The 19,829-nt window shown below is 43.9% G+C and overlaps 1 protein-coding gene across 1 annotated transcript in view; it reads left to right on the top strand.

The window, feature by feature from the left end:
- DNAH3 (dynein, axonemal, heavy chain 3) overlaps window positions 1–19,829 on the top strand; it is a 135,781-nt gene that overhangs the window by 104,481 nt on the left and 11,471 nt on the right. The window contains exons 51-55 of the mRNA XM_012644945.1: window positions 4,076–4,274; window positions 7,974–10,115; window positions 14,211–14,436; window positions 17,550–17,794; window positions 19,403–19,519. Of these exons, the coding sequence (XP_012500399.1) occupies window positions 4,076–4,274; window positions 7,974–10,115; window positions 14,211–14,436; window positions 17,550–17,794; window positions 19,403–19,519 (2,929 nt within the window). The remainder of the gene's footprint in view (window positions 1–4,075; window positions 4,275–7,973; window positions 10,116–14,210; window positions 14,437–17,549; window positions 17,795–19,402; window positions 19,520–19,829) is intronic.

The raw sequence follows: 19,829 nt of genomic DNA on the forward strand, positions 1-19,829 counted from the left end.
ACTTTTAACTGTTATTCCAGAAGTTGCAGACTGGCAGCCAGCGAGCACAGGTGCACTGTGACACACACAGTACTTCTTAAAAATCAGAAACAGTTATCAACTTTTAAAACTTAGGAGATTTCAAGTAAAAATTTTGAATTTTCTGCTTTTTTTTTAAACACATTAGGCATTCTGGCAACATTGGACCTGCATTCCTGGGTTACACTCATCAGCGGCGTCAAATAGATGCTGCCTCTGTGTGTTCCCGTTCACCAAAGCCCCAGCCAACCCACTTCCCACACTCTGTTACTGGCCTGGCCCCTCAGGCACATGAATTTGCAACTCTTTCATGGTTCTGTACTAGAAGTGGGCACATCAGGGCTCAATTTTTACTCTGCCCCTTCCTAGCCTCAGTTTCCCCATCTATAAAATGGGGGTACTGAGAGAAAACATGTTAAGTTTGTAGCATGTGTCAGTTTAGTGGTCCATGTTAGCTCTTCTCCAAAACTGCTATTCTTTGCTCTATAGCAAGGGGCTCGCCTATGTGAGGAAGGCCTGCCTCTTGCCAGGGCTGGAAGGGGAGCAGCACACCCAGGATTCTGCTCTGTAATGTCAGGGGAAAATAGCAACTTCCTGGAGCAGGAGGGAGGTGAAAGATGACACAAGGTTTATGAGGAGATGACCTAGGACTCCCCACCACACCCAGTCCCAGGCAATAAACTGCTACCTTGGGTTTCGGTGCAAGGGGTGAGGTTTAATGCTCTGCCATGCCATCCCCCATTCTGGGAGTGACATCTTAGAGGTGAGTCAGGAGGTGAAAGAAACTATGGAGGGATGAGAAGAAACCTGCATCTGCTCTGTAATTCCCCTGAGGCTTTCATATGGACCAGAATCCCTTCCTGAAACTTTCAGGGCTGTAGTCCTTCTCCACACTAGGACTAGGACTACAAATTTTCTCTAATCTCATAGCCCCAGAAATGACACAACATGGGAGAGCACCCAGTAGGGGCACCTAATGCATAGTAGAGACTCAGTTGTGCAAATGGAATCTGTACTAGGAAGATTAAGAGACTGGAAGAGAGAGAGTCTGGTCTCCAACACTCCATTCACAAGTACAATGGTTGCTTAAATTGGTCAGTTCTTTTCAAGCCAATGAATCATTTCTTTTCCTCCTGATGAGGATAATAAATGATGCCAGAATTACTGCAGATCTGATTATATTTCGTCAGGGTGCACTGAGCTTCATACCTCTCAACCAGCCCTGTTGTTCCGTGCATTACTAAGACACAGGGACCATTTTTAATTATTTTTATCATAGAAACAAATGTTGTAACAACACATATGAAAGAAATTTTTAGAACTCAATTTTAACACCTTTTCAGTTTGCAACTTCAATTAAAAGTTTCCTTTTAGTCCCTGTCTATACACAGGGATAGTTTTACATTATTGCATTCATAACATCGTCATGATTTCCATCATGCTTCCCACCCCCCCACTTCACATCCTATCACAAACATTTTTCCAAAATGTCATATAATCATCTTAATGATCATTTCGAGCAGGTACATCACGCATCAAGTAGCCATTGCCTCACTGGACACTGAAGTCTTTTCCCTCCTGCGCTTTGTTTTTAGTGTTTCAATCGTGTCAACTGAAATTGCTCAACAGATCTGTGTGTCAGAGTCACCTGTGGAGTTTTAAAAATGCAGATGCCCAGACCCCACCCAGACTGAATGAATCAGAATCTCTGGGTGTGGGCTTGACCATGGGAGGTTCTAAATGCTGCTCCATGACTCTGATGCATAAGCAGGGTGGAGAGTCACTATTACAGAGGATGGCGCCATGGGAGGCCTTTTTGAGTTACTGGACAAACCCATTTAGCTTGCTCCAAGACTGAGCTGGAACCCAGGCCTCGACCCTTAGGAAAGGAAGCAGAGCTGCCAGGCCACTGAGTCGCCTGGCATGTTATAAGAAAGTACCAAGGAACTATTGATCATGTAAAGCCGTGGGTGCCTGGGATTGCTGAAACCCACCAAGTTTCCAAAGCTGTGGCTGAGCCAGCACCTTTGGCCTCCTCTGCCACCAAAACCTTTCTGAAGCTGACCATGAGAAACAGCAGAGACCGGCTTCGGTTCTTCTCCCTCTTGTTTTGCACGCTCGTGCGTGTCCTAGGGATGAAGAATGGGCTAGCTGGGTTGCCCCTGGGACAGAGCCATTTTTGCCATCTGAAGCAGGACATTCCATTTGATGTTGGGGACATCTGATGTGGCTCATTTGAGGGGGGTGTTTTAATATGATAAAGCCAAATAAAACATTGCTAAAAGTTTATATGAAAAGCAGAAAACCTAAAATAACGAAGCTCTGATATACACACATGTATACATACACATGCACATGCACACACATGTATGTAAGCAGGTGGAACAACCTTTGTTTTGCTTGCCTATTGCAATAAACCTATGGGATATAAAGACTTCAACACATGCTGCTTTAAGTTGTCTAAGAATTGACATACTCCTGTGAAGGTTTACTTCAATCATGGCTGTGTGATCACTCCTTGGACCCAGGGAACTAACAGAGAATTCACTGAGTGGGGAGCCAGGAGCCTGGCTCTGTGACTAACCAGCCGTGTGACCTTGGCCAATGCATTTTACCTCTTAGGACCAGTGTGTGTGTATGTGTGTGTGTGTGTGTGTGTGTGTGTGTGTGTGTTTAATTTGTTAATTGGATTATAAACTAATCTATAATATAAGGTCCCTTCCTGTTCTAAAATTCTATAATATTAAGCTTTCTTTTTTTAAAATTGAGATATAATTCACATACCTTTAATATTCTCTTTTTTAAATTGTTCAATGCAGTGTCTTCTAGTATATTCACAAAATTGTACAACCATCACCACTATCTAATTCTAGAACATTTTCATCACCCCAAAAAGAAACCTATACCCATTAGCAGTCACTCCCCTTTACCCCTCCCCCAACCTCTGGCAGCCACTGACCCACTTTCTGCCTCTGTGGATTGGCCCATTCTGCACATTTCATAGAAATGGAATCATAGTACAGGTGGCCTTTTGAGTCTGGATTCTTTCACGTAGCATAATGTTTTCAAGGTTCATCTATGTTGTAGCAGGTATCAGTAATTCATTATTTTTTGTGGCTGAATAATATTCCATTGCATTAATTTTGTTTTTAAATTAACAAATAATGAACAAAACATACACGATCTCATTTTCCCTGAGCTTACCCCTATCTAGGACTCTACCCAGCTCTAATCTTTGTCGCCATTCCTCATCCTCCTCTTGCCTTAAACTCTACCCCAGCAGTCCCCAACCTTTTTGACACCAGGGACGGGTTTAGTGGAAAACAGTTTTTCCATGGGCACTTGGGGAGTGGGGGGCGTCGCCACCTCGGCTGCACCTCAGATCATCAAGCACTGCATTCTCACGGGGAACACGCAACCTGGATCCCTCACATGCGCAGGTTGCGGTGGGATTTGCGCTCCTGTGAGGGTCTGATGCCCTCACTGATCTGTCGAGAGGGCAGGGATTGGGCGGGGCTTGGGGACCGCAGCTATACCCTCTCGCCAAGCTTCACCCCATCCCTGACTACACCCCAACCCCATCTCTGAGGGTGTGCAATACATTCTGGACCCTCACTCCACCCCTAGCCTTCTCCCACCCCTCATGCCTTATTTCTTCCCTAAACTTGCCCTCACTGTCACTCAACCCCAAAGCCTCATTCTTTGCTCCATCTCTCAACCCTGATCAATGGCTATGAAGTTGCCCAGTTTATATATGTCTCTAGAATGTGTTAAAACCAAAAGCTTCATTTTTTAAGATCACAAGCGAGGTAAATGCTCAAATGTTCAGGACATTCAAACCACAGCCCCAAAAGACCACACACGCGTCCCTGCTGCTGTCAACAGTCAGAGCCACCCTTGAGTGCGGAGCTCCAGGGGAGACACCATCCTTGAAGGGCATCTGGGCAGGATGAACCTCCTGCTGCTTCCTCTGCTTCCTCCGGGAGTGGAGCTCTGCCTTGGCCCTGGGTGTGCCGGGCACTGGCACTCATCCCCTTCGTCCCTGTGCTGCCTGCAGATCGAATGCGAGGGGGACCTGGCTGAGGCGATGCCGGCACTCGAGGCTGCACTGGCTGCGCTGGACACCCTGAACCCCACCGACATCTCCCTGGTGAAGTCAATGCAGAACCCACCAGGCCCTGTCAAGCTGGTCATGGAGAGCATCTGTGTCATGAAAGGGCTGAGACCAGAGAGGAAGCCAGACCCCAGTGGCACCGGTAACCTCCCCATCCCCACCCCACCCTGATGCCTGCCCAGGCTGCTCTCCCCTGGCAATAGGGTGCCAGCACCCCACCCCAAGCCTGCAGGCAGGATCCCTGGGGTTGGAGGAGTTAAGAAAGGCTCCAAGATATGCATGTGCATCAGAGACCTCTCTCACACTCTTCACCAACCTCTGTCCTCTCAATCAGTTGGGAAAATGCAGGTATCTGTGGGTGAGCTGAGCTTAGTCAAGGCCTCTGCCTACACAATGTTATAATACAAAAATGAAAGTCACGCACACATAAGGCCTGATGTGGAGCAAAGACACACAGGGTTGTGTGTGGGTGAGAGACAAAGCTAGAGAGAGAGAAGCAGAAAGAGAGCCAGAGAAAGAAAGAGAATGAGACAAAGAAAGAGAAAGAGACTGAGAGATAAATGGAGAGAGACCCGGACAGCTGGACACACACAGACATGCACGCTCATACCCATAAAAAAGTAATGAATACTAGAAAGAGACCAGGAGGGAAAGAAACCAGGAGAAAGACAAAGGAAGGGAAACAGAGAGAGAGAAAGGATACAGAGACTTACAAATGGGGGGAAAGGGATAGGAGAGGGTGGAAGGACAGCTCCTTATACCATTGAGCCTAGAAACATTAATAGGTGAATATTCATTCTCCTTAAAATTAGACATAGGGAATTATATTAATACCCCTGCCTTAGAACTGAGCAAAGCCTTTAAAAAACACCTCCAGTTCAATTCCCTGCCTTTTGAGTCTTTCTATCCTGGGGACAGTCCTTCTAGTCCTTCATTACTTCTGAAATGTTAGAAATCCCTGATTTCTCAGTTGAAACCCTCTGGTTCCTGCTTCTCATTGCTTAGTATTCCCACTTCTCTGGCCGGTTTCAGCCCAACGATCACATGAAGAAGATGCAAAGGTGATCAGGAACAGCTGAGCAGGGAGTGGACTTTACAAGAGCATCCTTTAGGGAAGCAGCTAGGGTATAGTAAGCTGGCCTGAGCAAGGATGAGCTTAAGGAATGCTGAAGCCCATGCTCCACTCCTAGAGAGTCTTATTCCACTGATCTGGGATGTAGCCTGAGCACTAGGATTTTTTTAAAGTTCCTAGGGGATTCTAAAGTGCAGCCGGTGTTGAGACCTGCTGAAAATACACAAAGCATAGCCAGGTCGTGAATGTCAGTTGTCATGTTGGATTACTGAAGATCAGCACAGAACTTGTCATTAAATTAAAATTAAAGCACACTGTGTGTATTATTCACCCAATCCAGAGAATTTAGTGAGTATATTGGAATGGAACAAAAGAGCAATTGAGTTAGTTTGGGGGTCCCTTGCATTTAAACGGAGCAGATCATTTTCCAGAATGCAAACAAAAACCTTCGTGGGAAATATTTGACTGGTCACTGTGCTTGCAATTAGGAATGGGCCACATTTGGCCTGTTGTACTCAATGTCACATGTCAGAGTATAACTTTTTTGATGAGCCTGAACTTGCCAAGTACCATGAGCCAAAAAAACTCCCAAATTTATTCCAACATGTTGACAAAGGGAGCACTGTTCCGGGATGGGATCGGAACTCACTTGATTACTTGTTAGTCAGCATGATGGCTGCTAAGGAGAACCAGGGGCTGGCTTTGTTTCTGGGCAGGCCATGGGTAGCCTTCTGTCCAGTTGTAAGCCTGCAGGCTGCTCCCCTCACCCTCACTCTTTCTCACGAGACCACAGCCTCACTCGCTCACACCATTCATCACAAGGAGGACTGATTGATTTCTAGCCAACCTGCCTCCCAGACTTGGAAAGAATATTCAAAACACACGCTGACGGGCTGGGGCTCCTGTTGCCACCTCCATCTCTGAATGGGATAATGAGGTAACATTCATTCAATCCATATTTGTTGATAACTGAGTCTTGGGTGCTGTGCCGGATTCTAGTAAACACAGCAGGAGCTTACAGCTTTGAGGGAGAGGTAGGCAATCGAAAGTAAAGGAAAACTTGCAGATTGCAATAAATGCAATAAAGGGAATAGACCTTCTAGCAAGCGAGATAAAAGAAACTTCTGGGGGAGGTATAGAGGGGACCCCCCGCTTATAAAAGAAGTCTAAGGAAATCTCTGTATGGAGGTGACTATTTTACGATTTCAACAGATTTAGGGTAAACAAGTGGAGTTTTGTTACATGTATGTATCATACAGTGGTGACTCTGGGCTTTAGTGTACCCATCACCCGAGTAGTGCACATTGTACCCTACAGGTAATTTTTCATCCCTCACCCCTGCCACCCTCTTTCCTTTTGAGTTTCCAATGTCTATTATTCACTCTATATGACTATGCACACCCAAAGCTTAGCAGTATTTGATTTTCCATTCCTGAGATATTTCACTTATGATAATGGCCTCCAGTTCCATCCAAATAGCTGCAAAAGACATTATTTCATTCTTTTTTATGGCTGAGTAATATTTCACAGTGTATGTGTGTGTATATATATGCATACACACCACACTTTCTTTATCCACTCATCGGTTGATGGACACTTAGGTTGATTCTGTATCTTTGCAGTTGTGAATTGTGTTGTGATAAACTCACAAGTGCAGGTGTCTTTTTGGTATAATGACTTCTTTTCCTTTGGTTAGATTCCCCAGTAGTGGGATTGCTGGATCGAATGGCATATCTACTTTTAGTTCTTTGAGGAATCTCCATACTGTTTTCAATAGAGGTTGTACTAATTTACATTCCCACCAACAGTGTATAATTGTTCCCTTTTCACCACATCCACACCAATATCTATTGTTTTTTGACTTTTTAATAATGTCCATTCTGACTGGAGTAAGATAGTATTTCATTGTGGTTTTAATTTACATTTCTCTGATGCTTCATGATTTTGAACATTTTTTCATATACCTGTTGGCCACTTGTCTATCTTCTTTTGAAAAATGTCTGTTCATGTCATTTGCCCACTTTTTAATGGAGTTACTTATTTTGTTTCTTCTTGCTGAGTTGTCTGAGTTCCTTGTAGATTCTGGAAATTAGTCCTTTGTTGGATGCATAGTTTGTGAATATTTTCTCCCATTTTGTAGGTTGTCTATTTACTCTGTTAATTATTTCTTTCACTGTACAGAAGCTTTTTAGTTTAATTAAGTTCCATTTGTTTATTTTTGTTTTTGTTGCCTTTGCTTTTGGGTGCTTAGTCATAAATTCCTTACCTAGGCCAATGTCCAAAAGAGTTTTTCCTAGGTTTTCTTCTAGAATTTGTAGGGTTTCAGGTCTTAAATTTGAGTCTTTAATCCACCTTGAGTTAATTTTTGTATATAGTGAGAGATAGAAATCCAATTTCATTCTTCTGCATATAGCTATCCAATTTTCCCAGCAATATTTACTGAATAGGGTGTCCTTCTCCCTGGAGGTGGCTTTTAAAGTGAGGCCTGAAGTCTGGTCGGGAGTCAGCTAGATGCCATTTGCTGCATAAGCAAAGAACTCATGGCACGAAGCACTTGGGATCATGGAGGAATTGAAGGAAGGTTCTTTGTGACCCAAGTCTAGGGAGTGAGGCAGAGATGAGGTGGGTGAGGTTGACTGGGCCTCCCAAACCATGATGATGAGGAGCTTGGATTTCTTCTCAAATATGAGCAGTAGCCACTGCAGAATTTTAAGTCTCAGCCAGAATGTCTTAATACAGCCTGTGATCTCTGTCTCTTGTACCGAATAGGTAAGATGATAGAAGATTACTGGGGAGTATCAAGAAAGATCCTTGGAGATCTGAAATTCTTGGAGAGTCTTAAGACATATGACAAGGACAACATTCCCCCATTGATCATGAAGCGGATTCGGGAAAGGTTTATCGATCACCCAGAATTCCAGCCGGCTGTCATTAAAAACGTGTCGTCTGCCTGCGAGGGCCTGTGCAAGTGGGTGAGGGCCATGGAGGTGTATGATCGAGTGGCCAAGGTGGTAGCCCCCAAACGGGAGCGACTGAAGGAGGCAGAGGGCAAGCTGGACGTGCAGATGCAGAAGCTGAACCAGAAACGAGCAGAGCTGAAGCTGGTGGAAGACCATCTCCAGGCCCTGAATGATGACTTTGAGGAGATGAACACCAAGAAGAAGACCTTGAAGGAAAACATTGAAATCTGCTCCCAAAAGCTGATCAGGGCAGAGAAGCTGATCAGTGGTCTTGGGGGAGAGAAGGACAGATGGACGGAAGCGGCCCGGCAGCTAGGGATCCGCTACACCAATCTGACAGGGGACGTGTTGCTGTCCTCAGGGACCGTGGCTTACCTGGGCGCCTTTACAGTGGACTATCGGGCCCAGTGCCAAAATCAGTGGTTGGCCCAATGTAAAGACAAGGTCATCCCCAGCTCCAACGACTTCAGCCTCAGCAACACATTAGGGGATCCTGTAAAAATCCGTGCCTGGCAGATTGCTGGCCTTCCCATTGACTCCTTCTCCATTGACAATGGCATCATTGTGTCCAATTCCAGACGCTGGGCCTTAATGATTGACCCTCAGGGGCAGGCCAACAAGTGGATTAAGAACATGGAGAAAGCAAATAAACTGTCTGTCATCAAGTTCTCCGATAGCAACTATGTGAGGATGCTGGAAAATGCTCTGCAGTTTGGCACCCCCGTGTTACTTGAAAACGTTGGAGAAGAGTTAGATGCTTTTATTGAACCCATCTTGCTCAAGGCAACATTCAAGCAGCAAGGTGTTGAGTACATGAGGCTGGGTGAAAACATCATCGAATACTCCAGGGATTTTAAGTTATACATCACAACACGTTTGAGGAACCCACATTACCTCCCAGAAGTCGCCGTGAAAGTCTGTCTCCTCAACTTCATGATCACCCCCTTGGGTCTCCAAGATCAACTTCTTGGCATTGTGGCTGCCAAGGAGAAGCCAGAACTAGAAGAGGTAAAGAACAAGTTGATTGTGGAAAGTGCCAAGAACAAGCAGCAGCTAAAGGAAATTGAAGATAAGATCTTGGAGGTCCTCTCCCTGTCCGAGGGCAACATCCTTGAGGACGAAACTGCCATCAAAATCTTGTCCTCCTCCAAAGAGCTATCTGAAGAAATCTCTCAGAAACAGAAAATAGCTTCCATGACAGAAACACAGATTGATGAGACTCGGATGGGTTACAAGCCAGTGGCTGTCCACTCGACCACCATCTTTTTCTGTATCTCCGACCTGGCCAACATCGAGCCAATGTACCAGTACTCCCTGACGTGGTTCATAAACCTCTATGTGCATTCCCTGGCCCACAGCACCAAGAGCGAAGAGCTGGATCTGCGCATAGAGTACATCATTGAGCATTTCACCCTGAGCATCTACAACAATGTGTGCCGCTCTCTGTTTGAGAAGGACAAGCTTCTGTTCTCTCTCCTCCTGACCATTGGCATCATGAAAGAGAAAAAGCAAATTAATGAGGAAATTTGGTACTTCCTTCTGACTGGAGGCATCGCGCTGGATAACCCCTTCCCCAACCCGGCTCCTGAATGGCTGTCTGAGAAGGCATGGTCGGAAATTGTCCGTGCGTCTGCCTTACCAAAACTGAAAGGCCTGATGGAACATTTGGAACTACATCTAGATGAATGGAAGCCCATCTATGACTCAGCCTGGCCCCATGAGGAGCTATTCCCTGGACCTTGGAGGTTCCTTCAAGGATTGGAGAGAATGGTGATCCTCAGATGTTTGCGGCCTGACAAAATGGTCCCTGCCGTTCGGGAGTTCATTGCTGAGCATATGGGAAAGATATTCATCGAAGCCCCTACATTTGATCTCCAGGGATCCTACAATGATTCCAGTTGTTGTGCACCATTGATTTTCGTGTTGTCTCCAGGCACAGACCCAATGGCAGGTAAGGACAGAATGTCGTATGAGGAACATAAAAAGCCCAGAATGTGTGGATGGGTAGCAATAGCATGTCCATTACAGCAGGGATCTCAAACTCAGATGGCTTTGAAGGCCAACCAGTTAACAAGTTAAGGTGAAGCAACTGAAGACTTCTTTTACCACCTAAAGGGGGCAGCTGCTACTTAGCACCCACGAATTGTGCCATCTGGGAATGTGAGCCCAGAATCGCCAGATCATCTGATTTTTCAAGAGAAATTAGAAATGCATGCTGGGCATGGTGGCTCACGCCTGTGATCCTAGCACTCTGGGAGGCCGAAGCAGGAGGATCACTTGAGCTTAGGAGTTCGAGACCAGTCTGAGCAAGAGTAAGACCCCGTCTCCACTAAAAATAGAAACAATTAGCCAGGCTTGGTGGCTGCACCTGTAGTCCCAGCTACTCCAGAGGCTGAGGCAGGAGGATTGCTTGAGCCCAGGAGTTTGAGGTTACTGTGAGCTAGGCTGACACCACGACACTCTAGCCTGGGCAACAGAGTGAGACTGTTGTCTCAAAAAAAAAAAAATGCAGCACTTACCCATGCTTAAATCTTGGTAATTCATTCAATTTTTTTTTTTTTTTAAGCCTTATGAGGTCAAGCCCAGGGCTAGATTCAGCCTGCTGGCTGCCAGTTTATACCTTTGCCTTTAACCATTTTCTCTAACTATTGCTTCCTTAATTTTTTTAAATAATTAGAAGCTAAGTGTGGTGGCGCTCGCTTATAGTGTCAGCTACTCTAGAGGTGGAGATGGAAGGATCGCTTGAGCCCAGGAGTTCGAGGCTTCAGTGTGCAATGATCACGCATGTGAATAGTGACTGCACTCCAGCCTGGGCGACATAGTGAGACCTCATCTCTAAATTAAGTAAATAAGTTAATTAATTAATACCGCATGTAATTAAAAAAAAAATCAAGCAACGCAAAAAGATACAGGCTAATGGCTCAGTCAGGGGTGACTTTGCCCCCTCAGGGGACATTTGGTAACATGTGGAGACATTTTTGTTGTCACAACTTGGGGATGCTACTGACATCTAGGAGATAGAGGCCAAGGATGCTGCTTGACATCCTACAGTGCACAGAGCAGCCTCCTACGACAGAAGATGACCCGGCCTAGAATGTCAACTGTGACAGGGTTGAGAAAGCTGGTATGGAGTGCGAGTAAGGTACGTCTTCCTCCTCTTCCTTCCAGAGGTAACCACTCTTACCAGTTTTGTGTGTCTTTCCAGAAATCATTGGAACATATAGAAGGGTTTCATTTGTTAATAGGAATAGATTCGTTTTCTGTTCTGCTGGGGGTTCTCAACTCCTTAGTGTTCTCTGTTGCCGAATGAAGAAAGAATACCAGAAATGCAAGATTGACCTTCTCCCTGATTGCTGAGGAGTTTGGCGTGTGTCCTCACGTGAACAGGAAGCCAGCACACCTGCCCCTCCAAAGAAGGCAGAGGAGGGAGCTGAGATGAACTGGTACCTCTTCCAGGTTCCTGTACAGCACCAACATGTTATTGTCAAGGAGCAATTCATGACCCCTTTCTGGTGCCTTTGCTTTTTTCCCTCTATGTCCTTCATGGGGAAGATTTATAAAAGAGAAATTAGGAGGAAACCAAGAAAAGAAAAGCAGAGAAATGGGGGGAAAATCGGAATATGTTCTGAGGGTGATAAATGAATATAACAGAATGATGACGTCGTGCTGGTAGAGGATGGGCTGGTCACATCCAGTGGTTCGTTTAGCCTATTCCTGCCCCTCTGTCTACTCTAGAAGGTTGATGAGATTCAGCTTGGATGATTTCACAGGAAACATCACAAGTACTGTGTCCCTCCTAGAGCTGCACATCAGGAGGTACATGCTGTCTGGTTATCTTTCCTTTTCTAAGACTGATCAGTGGGGTCGGGCATTGTCGACATGAACCAGCTCTCCACACCTCACCCCTCTCTTATGAAGTTTCCCATCAGCCTTTTACCTAATGTGAAATCACCTGGAGAGCTTTAAGAAAAATCCCCTTTAGATTTGGATAGCTTCCTTGCCTTCTAGAATTACGGTATATGACAGTCTCATCTTGTACATTTTTTGCCTCAGACCTGGAAACAAATATTTCTCAAAAGAACCCCAGTTCTTTCAGCAGAAACTGATATTCGGAGACCTCAATCTGGGTGCTAGAAGTGCTCATTACTACTGGGTAGGTCACTGATTGTAGACCCTACTATCTACTAATCCTCTCTTTGGCTGTACCTAATCTGCTCTTTTCATCAGTGCTTTGAGTTTTTATCTTCAATGACTATGCTTTCCATTTCTAGCAGTTTTATTTATTTCATTACAAATCCATACATATTTTGTAATAGAATTCAGAATTTTATTGTTTTATATTCTTTCTTTACTGATGTCTAAATGTGTGTGTGTGTGTGTGTGTGTGTGTGTGTGTGTGTTTTAATGTGTCTTTTTCAAAGACTATCTTACTTTGCTAGGGCTGCCACAACGAAGTACCACAGACTGAGTTGCTTAAAAAACGGAAATTTATTTTCTCACAATTCTCAAGGCTAGAAATTTGAAATCAAGGTCTCAACAGGGATGGTTTCTTCTGAGGCCTCTCTCCTGGGCTTGTCCGTGGTCGTCTTCTCACTGTACGTTCACGTGGTCTTCCCTCTGTGTCTGTGTCTGTGTCCTGATCTCTTCTTCTCCAGTCACATTGGATTAGGGCCCACCCTAATGACCCATCTTAACTTAATTGCCTCTGTGAAGACCCTATCTCTAACTACTCTACTATCACATTCTGAGGTACTGGGGATTAGGACTTCAACATATGAATTTTAGGGGGACACAATTCAGCCCATAACAGAGACCATATCTGATCTTTGGGGTATTAATTCTGATTGTTCTCTGTGCTGACTGTCCCTTACAGTGATGTACTTCCTTACATAGTTTGTATTCTTTATTGTTCTTTATTGTGGGTTCACAATAAGCAAGTTTGTGTTATTTTGTGGGAGTCTCATATACCTGGGGTTTTAGGAGTGTCTCAACAAAACAACTTTGCATATGCAAACAATGATGCCGGGGGGTGGGATGGGGGGGTGCTATTCTGGATCAATTTTATGGGAAATTTCTCAGTTTGGGAATCCCGCAAAACAGGGTACTGTGAATTCACACCCCTCATCTGCATGTGGCATAAGCTTAGTGTTTTGATTTCTCACTGGGGAGTTGTTTGTTTTTTTCATCCAGGCTCCAGGCCAGTGACAATTTTCCATGTTGCTTCTTTGAGTTGGAAGCCAGATTTCTGGCCTTCTTAACATGAAGGTACAGCCCTTTGAGAATCTTAACTTTATATAAGCATCTCAATTCCAGCTCTCTACCTCTTGATTGCAAAGCTGTGTCTCCCATGGACATTAAAACTCTAACCTCTAGATGGGTTAAATAAGGTATAGTATTTTCCAATGGTGAAATACTATGTAGCTACAAAAGAATAAGGTCTTTATATATGTACTGATGTGGAAAAGATCTATAAGGTACATTGTTAAGTGAAAAAGAAAATGCGGTGTTCTAAAATTCATTAAGTTTAATAGTATATATGCGTTTATTTAAATGCATAAAATATCTCTGGAAGGATTCACAAATCTAATAACACTGGCTACCTCTGAGGTCAGTGAAAGAGACTTACTTATTTCACTGTACAAATGCATATATTTCCTATTAAAATAAATTAGTAAAAACTCAGTTCATAGTTGTTTGGTTATGTACTCATATCTCTATTTTTGAATTTTCCTCTTCATGTTTGGCACCTGGGAATTTCTCTTTCTTTCAAACCCTGATTTTTTTTTTTCTTTTCAGTTTGGGTAATTTTTTTTTTAAATCAAGAACGTCTATGTGTTTAGAGCAAAAGGGAAGTTGACTGTAGCTTTATCCATCATCTTACCTTGTCTAAATCTTCAGCAGAGAGACATTTATTTTGTAATTAACATAAGCCAGTGAGTTTCTGAGTCTAAAATTTTAATGTAACCCCTTCTTTCGTGTTGTTATTGTTACTATGGGCTAAGGTGGCCTGTCCTCTTTCAAAAGTCCCCTTTCTTCCTGGTCTCAGGGCTGCTGAAGTTTGCTGATGATCTTGGCATGGGAGGTACCAAAACACAGACCATCTCCCTTGGCCAAGGCCAAGGCCCTATTGCTGCCAAAATGATCAATAATGCCATCAAAGATGGGACCTGGGTGGTCTTACAGAACTGCCACCTGGCCACAAGCTGGATGCCTGCACTGGAGAAGATTTGTGAGGAAGTGATTGTTCCTGAGAGCACCAATGTCAAATTCAGGTGAGATGTTGTCCCACCACTGTCTGTCTCTGGGACCCAACCTGCAGACATCATGCTGGCAGCTGGGAATGCAAGGATGAACAAGCCCAGTCATACCCCTAAGAGGCAGTCTAGCAGAAGGCAGCCCATAGATGAATAACATTGACACTGGGTAATACCTGCGATACTCGTTATTTGAACAAGAACCATGGAGCACAGAAAAAAGATGGGAAAGTTGGGAAAGGCCTGGAGGCCTGACAATCACCTGGGGTTTTGAAAGATGAATAGGAGTTTTACAGGAAGGATATTCCATGCAGAAGAGAGGGCATTTGTAAAAGCAAAGAGGAGTATTAAGGGAATACTAAGAAGTTATCCTATGACTCAGGGGTATGTGCTGTGAGAAGTTGTAATAGGAGGTAATAGGAGGTGTGTCTGGGAAGGTAGATTAAATGTTGGCAAGTCTGATTTTTTTTAAATTATTATTTGCCTAAAAAAAAAAATCTTATCTGTACAAATGGTACTATTTGTCCTGCCTCTATCCTATATTTCTTGGGATCCATGGAATTTTAATCAACATTGGAAATGGCTATTTGTTTTTTGTAAAGTTTAAAGCCCAGCAAAGCTGAGCCCCAGTTTTTGCATTCATAGAATGATGAGATGAACCAGACAGACATGAAAATCCCTTTGAACTCATATGTTCAGGGATTCTGTTATTCCAGGCCAATGGTCAGCAAAGTATGGCCCGTCGGCCAAATCCAACCCGCTACCAGTTTTTGATACGGCTTGCAAACTGATTTTTAAATAGTTGGGAAAAAGCCCTAAAGAATAATGTTTTAAGACACATAAAATTTATGTGAAATTCAAATTTTAGTGTCCATAAATTGTTTTATTGAAAAAACACCCATGTTTATTCATGTATTGTCTATGGCTGCTTTCATGCTACAGTAGTTGCAAGAGACCACATGGGCCCACAAAGTCTAAAATATTTATTATTTGGTCCTTTACAGGAAAAGTTTGCCAACCCCTGCTCTAGGCAGCAAAGCTAGCTGGTTATTTTCATCTTAGTCATGTCTGCCTAAAAATAGGAAAGTGTTTGGTGCCTATTTACAAAGTCAGATTAGGCCACAGTTGATTTGTATTCATGTAAGACTTCCAAAGGGGACAGTTTAAGGAAAGTCCATTAGTTTCAAGAGTGCTCTTTGGTTAGTATGGTGCATGGATTCATTGACCATCAGTGACATACTTAATGAAGAAGAAATTATTCATGCTGATATTTAAGGTCTACTAAAATTTGATCCTAACCCAAAAGTTATGAACTCAAATGCCTACAGTGGCCGGGCATGTAACATAAATGAGCAAAGAGGGCTGGACACAAGAAACAGTACACTTTCCAAGTACATCAGCAACCCTTAGTCGGCCCTAGTATCAGACAATAGGGAATGGTGAGGACTGCGGTGAACTGGGAGCACATGCCCTGGAGAGAAGGACAGGTGCTGCTTAATACCAGCTAACTGTTGCCATGCAGGAATGCAGGTTTCTTGTGATCAGATTTGCTGATGATTTTGTTTTGTTTATTTTTATTTTTTATTTTCATTCCTTTATTTATTTTTAAACAGGGTCTCACTCTGTTGCCCAGGTTAGAGTGCAGTGGCATCATCATAACCCATTGCAACCTTAAAGCAGTCCTCCCACCTCAGCCTCCCAAAGTGCTAGGATTATAGGCGTGAGCCGCTGCACCTCGCCTGCAGATGATTTTAAAGGGAAGGTGGGAATCTAGAATTTTAAATAAATGCCCTAGATTTTTAAAAGTTGGCAACTACTTTAAAAATATGTTTACAGCATTGTGTGGGTTCAAATGGCATGAGCCAAACATCATCCATCTGCAGGTTGAAGTCAGGCCAACAGTTTATGCCCTCTTCTACTCCCGGCCTTGTGCCTGGACCACAGCCAACTGCCCACTGAGCCTGACCACGTCCCAGCTCTCCCTCCTCCACATGGCTGCTCATCCTGTGTCCTGTGTCTCTAGTGACCTCCCATCCCCAAATCTACCTGTTGGAAATCTCTCTAATGTCTAGTGAATAAACAAACAAAAAACAGGATACCATGATGTATATGTAACTTGAGCTTGGGTAGGAAAACCAAATTAATAAAAGCCTGGAATGCAATATGCCAAAATGTTGACCTATAGGTGATAAAATTAGCAATTTTATTTCCTTCTGAACACTTTTACATATGTTCCCATTTTTTATGGGCATAGGTAAACTTTTGTATTTTAAAGAAAGAACTCCCTATTTCTCAAGGTCTGTTTCAAATACTATTTCCCATAAGGCAGTGATCAGCAAACTTTTCTATAAAGAGCTAGATAGTAAATATTTTTGGCTTTGTGGGCCGTATTGTCTCTGTTACAACTACCTGTAGGTAGCTGTAGAGTGGCAGCAGCCTTAGACAAAATGTAAATGAAGAGGCTTAGCTGCGTTCCAGTAAAACTTTATTTACAAAAACAGGCAATGGACTGGAGCTCCCTGGCCACAGTTTGTGACTTTTGCTCTCTGGTGTTGCCTGGCTCCCCACAACCCCCTGACACCCCTTCTTCCCATGGAACCCCACGGCTCATTATTTCCTTCCCTCCCTTCGGTCTTGACTTTATTCCACCTTGTACCGTAGTTTCCTGTTTGCTTGTCTTTTATCCTTTGCAGGGTCCCCATTTCCTCCCCTAGCAGCAAGGCTGTGAGTATTTGAAAGCTAGAAACAGTGGCACCTAGTATAGTGCTTAAGCCATAATCTCTGCTAAGACAGTCCAACAGGGGAGGAGTGAGGTGCAGTGACTAAGAACAGGGGCTTTGCAGTCAGAGAGTCCTGAGTTCACATCTCGGTTCAGCTACTTCTCAGTGGTGTGTCCTTGAAAAACCCACTTGCCCTTCCAGGCCTCTATTTCCTCTCTGGTAAAAGGGAAGAGTAAACCCTCCTCACAGGGTGGCTGTGAGGACTCAGGGAAATAAAAGGACATATATTCAATTCCTAGCATGGTTTTGGCTTCTAGTGTGTGCTTAATAAATGGTAGCTGTTATTTTTGTTATTGTTTTTCTTATAACTTATTGCATTGCTCTAAATACTTGGGTCTGTTGTTCTTCCAGACTCTGGCTAACCAGCTATCCGTCAGAGAAGTTTCCAGTCAGCATTCTCCAGAATGGGATCAAAATGACCAATGAGCCCCCCAAAGGGCTCCGGGCCAATCTTTTGCGCTCCTACCTCAATGACCCCATCTCGGACCCCATGTTCTTCCAAAGCTGTGCAAAGGCAGTGATGTGGCAAAAGCTGTTGTTCGGACTTTGCTTCTTCCACGCCATTGTTCAAGAGAGGAGAAACTTTGGGCCCCTGGGTAAGTGACGACCGCACACCTGGGTTGCCTGGGGGAAGGATCACAGACAGGTGCAGGTGTGTTTATGGGTATGTGTTCAAGTCTGCACTCCAAGTTGCCAGTAAAATACAGTATAAGCATGTTCCATGCAATACGTAGGACATACTTATACAAAATATGATTTGTTACTTAACCAAATTAAAATTTCACTGAGGGGCCTGTATTTTTATTTGCTAAGTCTGGCATCCCCATAACCAGATCAGTGTCAATGTCAGGGAAAGAGGCGACGCTCCACAACCAGAGGTCTCCTAATGACTGAAATAATGTGATAATAGAGCCTCCAACTAGAGGCTCTATCCCTTTGGCATTTATTTTCCTATCACCAACACAACAGCCATTCTCCAGGGAGGTGTTATCAGGTGATTTATTACATCTTGGGCACCTCTCTTTACATGGACGTGACAATGAAAGACAGAAATACACCTGGGAGAACTATCTGTGCTTCTTCTCAAAAAATAAAAATATATTTCCTTATTAACATCACCTATCCATGGCCTAACTCATGAGTAACTTAATGCTCTGTGTGAGAGCAGATCATCCAACTGCTAAATACAAATCCCATATCGTCAAGGTTTTAGGGTTGGGTTACCTTTCTCTCACCTATGGGCTGCCTTTGATTCTGTTCAATGGCCTTGAAATGACTTACCTCAAGACAGTCTCTGCCATTCTTCGGGGTTGGATAAGGAGGCACGTTGTCCTCCTGGTCATTCCCTCTGAGCATCCCCTTCCTTTCCTTCTACTTGCACACCCTGGCCCTGGGAGACGAGATGGCCCCAGGGGACGCTCCCTCTGCCCCTGTGTTCTGACACTACGTCTCCCACCACCTGTCTGCTCTCCACGCCAGGCCTCCAAAAGGCCATGCAACTGTTTGGCTCACAACCAACTATCCCATTGAAGTCCGTTTGTCAGCACACAAATTTTATTATTTTGTTAAATTTTTAATTTGAATGTGAATGTTTAGGAGGAAATTAAGCTTCTTGGTTGAACACAGGTCCGCCCATTCTCTGCTGCCCTACACCAGGCCCGGTTTACACACACACACACACACAAACACACACACATACACACACGTATGTCACTGTCCGGCCCCAGGGGGCATTTATCATTATGCCCTTGGAAATCCAAGTGGTCATTTCTTCAAGGCTGGCCGTGCAGTGTTCCCAGGAGCCCAAGGAGGAGAATTCTCAAAACCAGCTCGGCTCTGTTGCCCAATCACAGCTACTGCTCTCTCGCTATGCTTTAGTGCTATTTTTGGAGCTCTGTGCATTACCACAGTATTCCAGCCAGGCTGAATAATTCTCATTCCAAAAATCCCAGGACGTTAACATCTTCCTTAACAAATGGGGAGGTCCATAAGGAAATTGATTTTAGAATGGATGTTTTCTCGGGCAGAATGGCTCCCACGTTGGCAGTAAATGTCAAGGCTAATAGTTGGCACAGTGCTTGATATTCACGGGGCTAAAAGAGGCTCTTGGTCCATAATGATGCTTGACTCCACGGGCACAATGTTTGAGAGGAAATTAAGAGCTCTCAGCACTGAAGCCTCTAATTCTTCTCTGCCTCATGCAGGTTGGAATATTCCTTATGAATTCAACGAATCTGACCTGAGAATTAGTATGCGGCAGATCCAGATGTTTCTCAATGACTACAAGGAGGTGCCATTTGATGCTCTGACCTACCTGACAGGTATTTATGGGAGAAGCTTTCCTACTGTAAATGCCCAGTGTCATGTTCCACCTTCTTGCTCTTCTGACCCTGTCTTCTTTCACTTACTCACTCACTCATTGATTCAACAAACATTGAGCTCTTACTAATTCTGGTCATCATGCTGGATATTGTAAAAAAAAAAAGAAAGAAAATGAAGATATAATCCCTACTCTCAAGGGACTCTTACAGTTTACAAAAGGAGAAAAATATAAAGAAATAAATGATAATGCAGTAATAAGTTCAACAAGAGAAACATTTATGAAGTAGACAAAATAATGATTAAATCTCA

Source organism: Propithecus coquereli, unplaced genomic scaffold, assembly GCF_000956105.1.
Source record: "Propithecus coquereli isolate 6110/MARCELLA unplaced genomic scaffold, Pcoq_1.0 Scaffold223, whole genome shotgun sequence".
Lineage (NCBI taxonomy): Eukaryota > Metazoa > Chordata > Mammalia > Primates > Indriidae > Propithecus > Propithecus coquereli.